We start from the raw sequence: 13,179 nt of genomic DNA on the forward strand, positions 1-13,179 counted from the left end.
AAAACCCTTCTAATCCTCTAAGCAACAATTTGCAATTTACAAAGCTAATGCTCAAGCACTACTTAGCATTCAACACTCAAAAACCCAACATACTTGATCAAAGCTAAGACATTACAAACTTGGTGCTCCAACAATAAGACACCCAAGATCGACTTAGAATTGGATACACTCACAACTTCAAGACAATCTCAACTTAACATGTTTACACTTCTTGGCAAGCCCCCATTATATAGAGTTAGAGTCTCATTACATTAGACACGCATTAGAGGATCCAACTTTACATCCAACAGCTCCAACTAAATGGAACTTGCATTTAGATTCTGGGACTCAATTCCAATTGTTTTTTGGCTTTACTCTTGTTCTTTGAGCGAGATCCTCATTCAAGATATTGGGACTTGGAAAAATATCAAGGCTCAATTGGAACATGTTGTGACGTTTTCACACGTCGCCCAATTGCAAATGGGGACCCCATTTTTTGCTTGGTTGCTTAGGTGTTTTAGTTAGGTTTTCTTTGCTTGGCAATAGTTTCATAGTTTTAGTCCTTTTCTTATTGGAGGGATGGTTCTTGTTAGTCAGAGATAGGGTCGGTTTTGAGTCAAGTAGGTAAGATCAGGTCAGGTCTTGTTTCAAACTCCGAAATCATGTTTAAGTCTCAAGACTTAGGATTAAAGGGTTGGAAGTGAGAGTTGTCAAAATTAAACATATTGCAAAATCTTGTTGAGTTTAAAAAACTGTTGTCAAAGTACAACAAATGTTGCAAACTTCTCAAAGCACGAGATGTTTTAAGGATTGAAAAATTGAGGTGCTTTGATAATTTTGGGGTGGAATTGCAATGTTTCCTTGCAATTTCGCCCAATATTGCAACACTCTCTGCTTCCGCCTCTTCAATTTATGCATGATCATCATGCTGGAAATCAGACCTTTGCCTTGCAAACAACACATGATAAGCATCAAAATCAGACCTTGGCTTGATGATATATGCATAGCCACTTGCTAGACCCGCCTTTTGGCTTTCATTGCACACTTACTTCTAATGTTCACCTTGCATGTACAGTTTTGTGTGCAATAACATGGAATCTCCACCCTCCTTAATGCATGCACTAAGTGTTGATCTCTTGCAATAACATGGAATCTTCGCCCTCCTTAATGCATGCACCAAGTGTTGATCTCTCATAAATTCTGCCACCTTGAAGAACTCCACCCAAAGGGAAAGAATGTTGAAATTGCATCAAACTCCAACTTTGCATTGCGAAACTTCTTGCAAGTTTGACCTAGGTTTAGATTAATACACAACTCTTTGTAAGATTGCAAATTTTCATTAAACTCCGCCCTTGTGAGGTGTAAACAATGCAAAACATATTCTAGGTCTGACTTGGTAAGGTAATGCGCAACTTTCATAAATTCTGACCTGGTTATGCAAAATTTGTGTGAAGTTAGCCATGGCAAATTGTAAAAGTCTTTCAAACAATACTTCATTCAATGTAAAGATGATGCAAACTCCGATTTGCATTAGTCAATGGAAGTCCGACCTTGTCAATGTAAAAGTACTTAAAACTCCGACTTGCGCTTAGTGCACAACCTTCTAAATGTTTGACTTGGGTTCAAATCAGTGCAAAATTCATCAAAACTCCAACTTGGCTTGGTGTATTAATGCAAAATCAGTTGAAACTCCAACCTTCATTGCAAGGTTGTAATGAAGTCCAATTCCCCAATGATTGATATTATTGCAAAAACATGAGAAACTCCGATCAGCAAATGAGGATCAATGCAAATTCTGATCAAAGTGACTTTGATCACTGCATGATTAATATGAACTCCGACTTGCAAATTGCGAAGTTTGTTAAAATTCCAACTTCATCCATAATGCAAGAACAATTTAAAATGCAAAATGTTTCCAAAGTCTGACCTAGATCAATGCACAAACCATACAAACTCTGACTTTGGTAATGCAAATCCTCACTAAAGTCCGACTTGCACAATGCAAGATCATTGCAAACTCCAACAAGAAGGGTGAAACTTGCAAAATTAATGCAAACTCCGCCTTTGCAAGATTGCAAAACCTAAATAAAGTCCAACCTGACTTTCAAGATAGCTGACATGTTATAAAATGAAGCAATTTAAATTCAATATGAAGATCAATAAGGGTGGTGTCTCTTAGGTTGGGTGCCTATATAGAAGAGTAAATGCAACTCATTTTAACCATTTAAAAAAAACATTTCCAATTTACAAGTGCAAAGCAGATTTAGGACTGCAGTTTCAAAGAGGTAAATATGAGAGTTGCTAAGGAGATTGCAAACCTAATCAAGGAAAAATATGAGTGCTATCAAGGAGAACACAAACTTACCTTAGGAAAACAAACATTTTTGAGGAAGAATTCGAATTTCTGAGTTTTGTTAGGATCTGATTTGGTGATTTTTTGTGCATTGTTGGAGATATTCCCCTAATTCCCAGCCAGCTAGTGTAATCAGGTTTAGGGAGGGTTGTACGAAACATGATTTTGTGGAATATTGCCTCATATTTTGGTGTTTTGATTCAAATTGTGTTGTTTTCAGGTTGAGGCCAGGAATGAAGCGCATAAGAAGAAGCAAATGAAGATGCAACAATATGAAGAAGTTGAGTCTCAAGTCATGCAAACATTCAGGGTTTTACAACAAAAGCAAGGCTGAAAGGTTCAGCACCACGGAGGCATGTCAACATGAATATCCAGATAGACCAATTGCACAAGAAAGAACCGTGTGACTATCTTGAATTTCCTTTGGATATCCAAGAATACTTGCCCGTACAAGGAAGTTAATCCTGGTTGTACAACACAAAGATGCCCCTACACCAAAGCAAGGTTGAGGATCAAGTATTGACACCATGAATTCAAGAACTCCACCCAGGAATCCAAGTTCAAGAAAGGAATTTCAAGTTCAAGAACAAGGATGCAAGATAATTCAAAAGTGGGACATCTCAACTATGCAAGTGAAGAGGAACATTGCAAGGTCAGTTCAACATGAGGGATCACACTAAGGACATGTCCAAGACAAAGAAATGTTTCCAGATTCTAGAGTTGAGGATGGAAATGCATCACAAAGAAGAAAGAGAATTCCCAAATATGGAAATGAAAATGCAAACGTAGTCAATGAAGCAAATAGTTTCAGAAGAGTTAATCATAGTTAGAAAGCTTGATCACTTAGATGATACAATTTGGGAATATGTTCCACCATCTTCATCACATCTAACAATAAGATAATGTTGAGTATCAAGAGATATACATAAATCACAAACACCTTGTGAAGACCTACATGTTGTGCATGGTGGTATCCTACTCATCATCACGCCAATCAAGTTGTGCCACATCAGAACATCCAAGTTCATTAAACTTGACTCATTCAAGGAGGGATCAAGTGACACATGATGATTCATCAAATATCATTTTATGTACCTAACCTCAATTCTCATTGATTAGAATTCAAAGATCGACATGTGTCCAAATCATTGTAATTATTTCATTGGTCAAGAGAGTTTGTTGTAACAAACCCTAATTAGGGTTTCTATTGAATTATCTTGGCCATTGATTTGAGAATCAACCCGGGCCATTCGAAATGTAATGAGGCCTCTATAAAAGGCTCAAACCTCTCATTTGTAAAGGTTAATGGTTAATAGTTGATAGTTAGTGAATAAAAAGTAGAGTAGAGTAGGAAGAGGAAGCAAGAGATTGTTGCCCAAGACTTATGGAAATCAATACTTGATTTCATTGAAGTTATGGTGGATCTATGTGTTGTCTCTACATTTTGCATCGTTTCTTGTTACTTCTCAAGATTAATTAGAGTTCATTGATTATGGTGGGATGCTTATGAAGATATTGTGATGAATTCCTTGGTTCATACTTTTTGTAGTTTACTAATTGTAAACTACAGTGTAAAGTTAGCCTAAGCCTCATTATTGTGCTAAGTTCGATTGTGGATACTTGTTCAAGTTGCGCCAACATTGGGTATTTGAATGACGTATTCGCAATGTGAAAATCTTCCATTTCCTTTGAAGATTGCATCAAGTTTGCGTAGTTGTTGTTACCATGTAGAAGCGAAGCTTGGTTTGAGAGAATTTGTCTATCTAAGTTTCATCCATCGTCATCATTGTTCTTAGGATTAGATTTGACTTCTTAACACTTTACTTTTGCCTTTTATTTCCAAGCAAGTAGTTAGATCCTAAGTTCCACCAAAGTTCAAGCAAAACGTAAGTCCCCTTGTGATTCTAGCAAAATCACATCATATCACTAAGTCTATCCAAGCATTTAATTCCTATGTTACCCCGAGTTTCTGGGACGTTTTTTTTTTCTAGAATAGGGGACGGCTATATATATATATATAAAATCTAACCATAGCAACATAATAACATTTATAAAATAGAGTCTTGATTCTCATTCTAATAACATTGAATCAATGATCATTCATCGAATCATCATAGAACTAAGAACATAGCATCAAACGAATCAAATCGAATCATCATTGAATAAGATTAAGAACATAAGATAGCATCATGATCAAATCAATCAAATAAGAGTTCAAATTAATAATATTATTAAATTAATAATTTATTAATTATTAATAAATAATATATATAATAATAATTTGCAAGAGATTAATTTTTAAAAATCAGAAAAACTTTACTCGCTGCGATCAAGGATCCGGATTTTCTAAAAAACAAATTTATTGCTTTCAAAGTTGAAAAATAATATTTTTTATAAAAAATTGTTTTTTAATTGTTTTTAAGTGCTGGAAACTCCCTAGGACAGCTAGGGGATGGCTTGGGCATCCCCTGCTGTCCCAGGGACGGTCAATGGTCCCCAAAAAAATAGTTGAGCATTTCCGAGTTTCCGGGATAGTTTCCGAAAATTTTCGGGGATTGAGGATGGCTTGAAAATGCTTCCGACCATCCCCAAGTCCTCGAAACGGGTGCCTTAATGCATTCTTGAGTAACTAATCCTTGGAATCATCTCATTTGATCACATCGCATAGCATATGAGGTTTCTTTGTTCAAGAGAGGATAGAATTCCATGGTATTTTATTCTTTGTCCGAGGTGCATAAAAAACACATCAACAGAACCAAGCAATCTCTACAAATTTGAATGTTTCCTTTGCAATTCCTTCAATGAAGGGACATATCAACCTCAATTCAATTATACCCGCTCAGCTAGGGTATTAAGGAGTCCATCTTGGACCTCCAAGATGAGTCTTCAATACTTCATGACATTCAAGCAACCTTCATGTGGAAGTATAGGATTTTCACTATTTCGGGCTTTCAACTTCCTCTTTTCCTTCATATGTTCCCAACCTTCCACGATGCCCGTCGTTTAACATTTTGAAAATTCAACCAAGTCCAATTGTTTCCTTCTCGACTTGTTGGGGGTCTCTTTCCATCTTTACAACTCTCACATTCACCCTTCATTTTACCCTCTCAAAGACTAAAATTCGATTCCTTCCCTTCGGCGAAAAGAAGAAAAACCAAACCACCAAAGTTTTCGATGAAGGGACAAGTTTATGAACTGAAAAATAATTGGATAAATTATTCAACGATATACAACCGTATATATAGAGATTACAAGACGACATTCTAAATTAAGAACCAACCGTTAAAGTGAAATTAAATAAGCTAAAAAGCTTAAAATAATAACTAAAGCTTAAAAAGCTAACTATGCATCTTTAACAAAGAAGTAATAGTTTCACTTAATGAACTAAAAAAGCTAAATGACCATTGATAAAAGAATAAAAATAACTAAGTAAAATATAATTAAATATTCTAATACCCTCCCTTAATGGTCATTTTATCTGCTACACCAAGTTGCCCTCTAAATTTGAGAAACTTTGCTGGTCTCGGAGACTTGGTGAGGATATCTACAGTCTGCTCTTCTATAGGAATGTACAGCAATATTACTGATCTATCTTCAACATGCTCACGGATGAAATGACAATGAAGCTCCACATGCTTGGTCCGCTCATGGAAGACTGAATTTTTGGCTAATTTCAAAACCCCTTGATTATCACAAAACAAGGGAGTAATGTCCCACGTAGACAAATTGCCTCACATGTTGCCTTAATAGTTCCCCGATACTCTACTTCAGTCGAGGAAAAAGCTATTGCTTGCTGCTTTTTGCTGGTCCATGTGACTGCACTTGTGCCCAAGCTGAAAATATACCCAGAAGTTGACTTCTATCATCAACACAACCTGCCCAATCTGAGTCTGTAAAACCAACCAGCCAAGAATCTTTGCTTCTGCTGTACAAAATGCCAAAATCAGGAGTGCCCTTCACATACCTTAGCACACGCTTCGCTGCAACCCAATGTTCAGCTTTTGGGGCTAACATAACTGATGTCAGGTTTAGTGGCAGTGTGATAGATGAGGCTGGCCACTAGTTGCCTGAATGAAGATTCATCTACTACAAGTGGATCTGTTTCGGCTGATAATTTCAGCCCTATCTCCATAGGTGTAGAGGTTTGCAATCTTGCATTTGAAATTTATCCAGCAGGCTCTTGGCATCCTTTGACTGAGAAATGAATATGTGGCTATTAGTTTGCCAAACCTCTACACCGAGACAATAATGCAGAAGTCCCAAATTTGTCATGTCAAAATTCTTGCACAAATTCTGTTTGACCCGCTTGATCAAATGTGTTGCATTGCCAATAATGATGAGATCATCAACATAGATGACTAGAAATAGAATATCACCACCAGTTTGCTTGACATACAAATTGGGATTAGATGGACTCCTCACCTTTGCCACCTATTCATGAGCGGACCGTCGGGCTCGTTAAGGGACCCCTCGCCTTTGCCACCGGCGGGTGTGCTGAGGAGTTTGGGAGATGTTTTGAGGCCAGGGGTTGGCCTGTTGTGGAAACTTCTGAGATGTTGGCAGGTTGGAGGCGTGAGGAGACGGTTGAGGTTGGTAGAGTACACTTGCTGCTATAGCGGGTAGAGAAAGCTTTCAAGGACGAGTACCGCCAGCTCAGACGCACCCAACATGGTGCCTCGACAACAGAGACAGAGTGGGTGGCGGCCATCACAGCTCGGGAGGAGCTAGCCACTTGCCTACATACGATGGAGATGGAGCTGGCACAATAGAGAGCCCAAGTGACCAATCTAGAGGAGGAGTTGGCTCGTGCCAAGGTAGACTTGGCCTAGGAGACGACGGGGCGTGCACACGAGGTAGCAGAACGGGCAGCCCTTGAGACCTGTCTCACATCTACTTTAAAGGCATTGGATGGTAAACAAAAGGAGCTAATGGAGGCAGTTTTTATGGTGAAACGATCCAAGGAGAGGCAGTTAGTAGCTGAGCGAGATCTCTAGCATAGGACACAACAGGTTCACCAGCTGAGGGAGCAGTTGGCAGCACCACCACCACCGGCCCCTTCTTCATCAGGGATGCACTCTGTACCCCCTCAGCTTTGATTTTCATGTTTGGTATTAGTGTCATTTCCCATTTTGTTGTTTGTCGTTAGGAAACGACCTCCTTTTTTGGGGGGGTTGATGTTAGGTAATTATTTCATATTGTAATTAGAATGTTACATGTGTTAAGGGTCGGTGGTTACGTGATAGTTGTCGACAGTTGGCACCGGACAACCTACACCGACACCTATATATATGTACTTGGTTTCTGTGTAGGGGAAAAAGCGAGACTAGGTCAATCATGCCCTAATCCTACCTTTTGACACACATTACGGAATACGAAAGAGCCTAGAGATATCGCACAATTGGCTACTTCTTTTGGTGAAAGAGAGAGCCACGGGATATCTATTAGGATTTCTATTCCCTTGTTGAAATTGTAAGATCAAGTAATGCAAGTTCAAACCCTAATCCCAAAATGCAAGTATGAACCAATAACAAGATTGCAGAATTGAGATTAAACAATGAACAGCTGTAAATGTAAGGATAAAATAAGAATGCAGATATGTACCCAGAGTCAAAATCAGACTGAAAATGTTCGGGACGGGGGCGCGGGCGCCACTGTCCTGAAAACTGCACTGGAAACTGCTGTTCTGCACTCTGAAACATTGTCGGGAAGCTGTTTGCAAACTGTCTGTCCGGAGGACCAGGGCGCCCAGCGCCCCTGTCCTGGCAGGACCCAGTCTCCTGCTCTGCAATTTCACACAGAGTGCTGTTCCAACCTTCTCTCTCCGGATCTGTATCCCGCGGCGTCGTCCGAATCCCGAAACCTGCAATAATATCTGAAAAGGGGGAGGGGCGGCTATATAGGGTTTTGCCTTAGTCAAACCCCCGTTTCGGTGATTTCCACCTCCACGAATAGCCAAGTTGTTTTGTAAAATGTATTGTGTGTGCAGACCTAGTGTGTGTGCAAGGTCCAAAATGCAAGAAAGCAAACTAGAGCAACCTAGAAAGTAAACCCTAATTGCTTGTAAATGATAATGTAAATGCTCTAAATCAAGATGCAATGTGATCTAAAGCATGAATAAATGATGTATCAAAGCTTATGCAAAGACATGAAAACAATACGAAATCATACCCAACCCTCAAGGGAGGAGTACAAGCCAATCTTCAGTCGGTAATCTCCTATTGTTCTTCAATGTCTTCCAAGCCCTAAGTGGATGAATGAATTTGATAGATGCTTGATAGAATGATGTTGAATGTTGTTGAAGTCCTCAAAGATCTACTCTTTCACTGCATATGAAGTTCCTGGAAACCAAAAATCGGATCCCTTCAAATGAAGAAAGAGAGCTCTTAAGTATGAAACCCTAGATCGAAAATTCATATTTTGGCCGACCTAGAGATTGAATATCCCGCCAATTTCTTGGGGTTAAGCTTTATTTTATGATTGGATCGTGCTCCCAAAATTTCGGGAAAAATGTCCGGGACCATGTGCACCGGGCGCCACGGTCCCGACAACTTTTCACCAAATTTTCAGGGCCGTCGGATATGATGATTTTAGAGAGAATCCCAAAGTTACAGGTGATTTCGAGATGTTTTGACCCCGAAACCAAGCCCCCAAGTTCGAAATAGGACTTAATTAGGGTTTTTGATTAAGTAGTGTATTGGAGGAATAAAATGCGAAGGGCGCGCTTTAGTGAAAGGGCCCAACTTTATGATGTAGAGAATGATGAAATAGGACCTTAGACCTAATTAATTTGATTAATTAAGTGCTTAAGGAGAAATGCAATGCAGAATGCAAAATGCACTAAGGCGGTTGCTAAACTAGGTGTGAAATTGTACCACCCTAGCGAGTGCGTACAATTTACGACGCTACAGTTTCCTATTTTAGTGTGTAGATATTGTCAAAGAAAGTTATGTTTTGAATGTACTGGCATTTGGCATTAATGAATACATACATCTGAGTTCTTTTGTTTACTTGCATTGCTGTATACTGTCATATTTCCTACATTCCTGTACTGCTATGCACTATTGAAACACACACCCCTCAGGGGAAAACATAAACCAGACATTGCTAATCCACCTATACCCAAAGTATGTATCAAGAGAATGCATAAATTATTTTTAAGCCGAATTGATCTACAAAGAAAACATATTTTTGGGGACAAAGAGATGAAAAAGACTAAATCTAGTTGGTGGCTTACAATAGAAACAAATGAACAAAAGAATGACATGAGACATTGTAAAGGACAAAATAATGGCTTGATACTTTGTAAAGAACAAAAGAATGACTTGTGAGAAAAACTAAAAATCAATCCGAAAACTAATCACTCTGGCAAAAGGACCTCATTCAAACTTGTCTCCATTCACGAAACTTGAAAAATGTCAAAAATAACTCAGGCAAGAATTAAAAATTGAAGAAAATAATTAGTCGTCAGAAAATCTAAATCGTGCGACTTTGTGAGGGAATTAGAACATTCACTCAAATGAAAACCCCAAGTCACCCATGTGTTACAAAGTAATATACAAGTAGAACATATAAATCAACGAGTTCTCTGCAAAAATCTTGAAATAGCAAAAGTGTTGTGTTAACATGGATCCAAATTATTAGCAAGGAACATGCCATAATCTAATTGAGAAAAGACGCAATTAGGCATCACAAAGACGACAAAAAAAAAGAAAATAGAATTCATAAAGTACACAAACACTAATTATACAACTGACTACCAAGATTGTGCCAGCTGCACATCTAATGGTTGACAATCTCTTGAAGAAAATGGGGATGTTAGCCACTTCTACTGGATGAACAACAACAGAAGGCCCTATAATCTCCCCAGCCAGAGAGTGATGTTACTGCTAGAGAAAACTATGATAAATACATCAACATGAGGGATTTCAACATTCAAAGACTACTTTCCTAATGATAAACAGAAGGCCCTATAATCTCCCCAGCCAGAGAGTGATGTTACTGCTAGAGAAAACTATGATAAATACATCAACATGAGGGATTTCAACATTCAAAGACTACTTTCCTAATGATAATTTACGTAAGTTTCTTAAAAGTGCAATATGATTTTTTATTTCCTTGAATGTTCTCATCTATTGCCTATGTTCCTATTTTAATTAAGAGAATCATTTAAGAAATCAAAATCCATACCTTCTACTTAAGCCCTCTAATTCAGCCTTCTTCACCCCATCACTGGGTGGAATCCCACCATTTTTCCAAGTCTCCATGCGTTCAGGACTATTACTCAAAAGTGCTAGTTTGCTCAAGTAGAGGGCCTCTCTGTCTTCAAGTTTGTACGATTGAATTTGTTCTTTCATGATCATCAATGGGTGAAAGAACCACTCAGCCACTCGATCATCAGCTCTATCAGACTTTGTCAACTCTGCGCCATCAGCTGGGAAAAGAAAGAGACTTTGAAGCTCAAGTTCTCAGTTCAAAAAATTTTGGTACTGCATCAATCAATTTATCTAAACAGGGAGTAGAATTCCATACAGACTAGGAAATTGAGAGAATCAAAATTCACAGGGTGAAGAAGAGTCTGTAGAATGCTATATGCCAAAAGCCCAACACTTAATATTCGGGACTTCCCAGTGGAGATCCACTCCTCAATGTCTGAAAACCTTATCACACCATCTTGCACCAGGGCTCTTCCATAAAACTCACAGGAATGAAAGAGTCGATCCCATATCTGCCAAAATTCAGTTTTAAAGATCTTTTAGCACTGAACTTCTAACCATAAGATTACGATTTCAGGAATATTGACAATAATTTATGAACCTGCACAGAGTTAAGTCGTTGAAATGTCTTCTTCAATGACTTTGTACGCTCAGGAATGCATTTATGGGGAATTGAGTTGCCTTCCCTATGAGCACTGTCTGTTCTCTGTTTATCAGGTAAGCAGCTTGTTTGCGCAGGTCCAGAGGAAGATTTCTTTTTACGGCGGTACTCAGGCCTGGCTGCCAATAGCATAAAACCAATGTATAAACTCAAACTTGTTTGAGGTTGGTAATGTGTGCAACTGAATTAATCATTAGAACAAAGAATAGGAATCAACTTCAACTTACATTATAAGTAGGTCATTCTTTTTAGGCATTGAAAAGTAGGTGCAAGTATGGAGATGCAAATATTCAAAAGTACCTTGGAAAACAAGAACCTTCCCTCATGTGTAGCAAGTCATTGCTATATTCATCGAACAGCGCTATTGCAGACACAATATACTTTGATCCCAGTTGAATTGAACCTTCCTGAACATTAGACCAGATGATAAATTACATAGCACATAATATGGGAAACCATGGAACGTAACAAGAATGGAAAATAAGGAAAACCATGGAAGGTAACATGAATGGAAAATAAGCATTATAAAGACTGGACAATGATTGACAAGCAATATGAAGCAACAGGAAAATTAGAAAAAAACATATGAGATGAATTGCATGTACCTGATACACAACAACAGCCCCATAAAGGCCAATACAAAAACTTGAAAAAAATGCAGCTAAAACAGTTCCAACCACTGCCAATGGCCAAAGAAGGATGGCAAGGCTGGCAAATGGTAAGCAGGCAACATCAAAAAACAGTCCTTCTCTGCCTATGAAATCTTGAACTAGTCGGAACCATCCTTTCAAAAGCATGTAAGGAGCCTTCCATATTGCAATCAATGTAATAATTGGCACATCCAAAAGAATGCCCAATAGGCCAGCCAATACACAACCTGGCAGTTGCAACAAGCTTCAAACAGTTTACAACGAATGATCAGAAAAGTACACGTATCCTTAAAGTACTTTAACAAATAACAGAAGGAAGGAATAATAAAGAGAGCAAAAACTTAATCAGAACATTCATTCATCATTTACTATGTCCAAATCACCACTTTCTATTTACATTGCACCAAACTAAAATGAAAAGAACAGAGGTGGATTCAATCTATACTCGCAAAGACGATTCCTGGCACGATTCTTATGGGTTCATTTCTCAGAGAATAAGAAAGCAAACACGTGGTGGATATATACCTCTTAGGGACCAAAACCATTCAATCCTAAATCCTAGAAAATAAAGTGATCATAACTGCATGAATTATAAGCAAGCTCACAAAGAAGGCATTATACTTCAAAAGGTTAACTATTGTTCTGTAATATTGGAGCATTACAATTACCAGGGATTAATTCGCTTTGCGTAATGCAGATGTCTGTAATGATTTCTATTCAATTAATTTCTTTTAGAATGTGCTCATTGTTATAATGTAATGAATATGTCTTAGAATTTTGTTTTGTAAATTCGATACTTAATTTTAGCCTTGCTTGAAAAGAATCATATTCACTCTTGAGGAAGAATTTTTAAGTAACTTCATTTCTTTTGAAGAATATATCAATTTTATAGAGGTGACATTTTTTAAAGGTGTTGAAATAAAATGAAGATAGATCCAAAAATTAAAAAAGAAATAAGGTAAAATGTTTATCCAAACTTTTAAAAAAATGATAAAAATTACACATTGTTCTCTTTAGATTTTATTTTGAGAGAGTTCTAGATTTTTTACTATTAGTTTTGCATTTAACTAAAACTAATATTTATTTTCTGACACTATAATTCTAGGTGAGACGTAAATTTAAAGACAGTTAAATGGCAAAAGCATCATGAAATTTCAATATGATAGACCATCAAATTCCGGGCATAGATCAAACTAGGCTGATCAGAAATAAGTCAGAGAATTAAATATTTTAATCTTTAATTAATTTTTGTTCTCATATAAATGTAATAACCTTTCAATATTGGATTGTCTTTTCGACTTCCGATGTAAACATAAATGTAGT

At 37.7% G+C, this 13,179-nt stretch overlaps 1 protein-coding gene across 2 annotated transcripts in view; it reads right to left on the bottom strand.

Moving 5' to 3' along the window:
* Positions 1 to 13,179, bottom strand: part of LOC131037822 (uncharacterized membrane protein At3g27390) — a 115,846-nt gene that overhangs the window by 5,600 nt on the left and 97,067 nt on the right. For both annotated transcript variants that reach the window (XM_057970045.2, XM_057970044.2), the window contains exons 5-9: positions 11,812 to 12,100; positions 11,507 to 11,613; positions 11,147 to 11,321; positions 10,862 to 11,057; positions 10,520 to 10,763 (exon numbers count right to left, since the gene is read on the bottom strand). In XM_057970045.2, the coding sequence (XP_057826028.1) occupies positions 10,520 to 10,763; positions 10,862 to 11,057; positions 11,147 to 11,321; positions 11,507 to 11,613; positions 11,812 to 12,100 (1,011 nt within the window). The remainder of the gene's footprint in view (positions 1 to 10,519; positions 10,764 to 10,861; positions 11,058 to 11,146; positions 11,322 to 11,506; positions 11,614 to 11,811; positions 12,101 to 13,179) is intronic.

The sequence above is a fragment of the Cryptomeria japonica genome, chromosome 1, assembly GCF_030272615.1.
Source record: "Cryptomeria japonica chromosome 1, Sugi_1.0, whole genome shotgun sequence".
Lineage (NCBI taxonomy): Eukaryota > Viridiplantae > Streptophyta > Pinopsida > Cupressales > Cupressaceae > Cryptomeria > Cryptomeria japonica.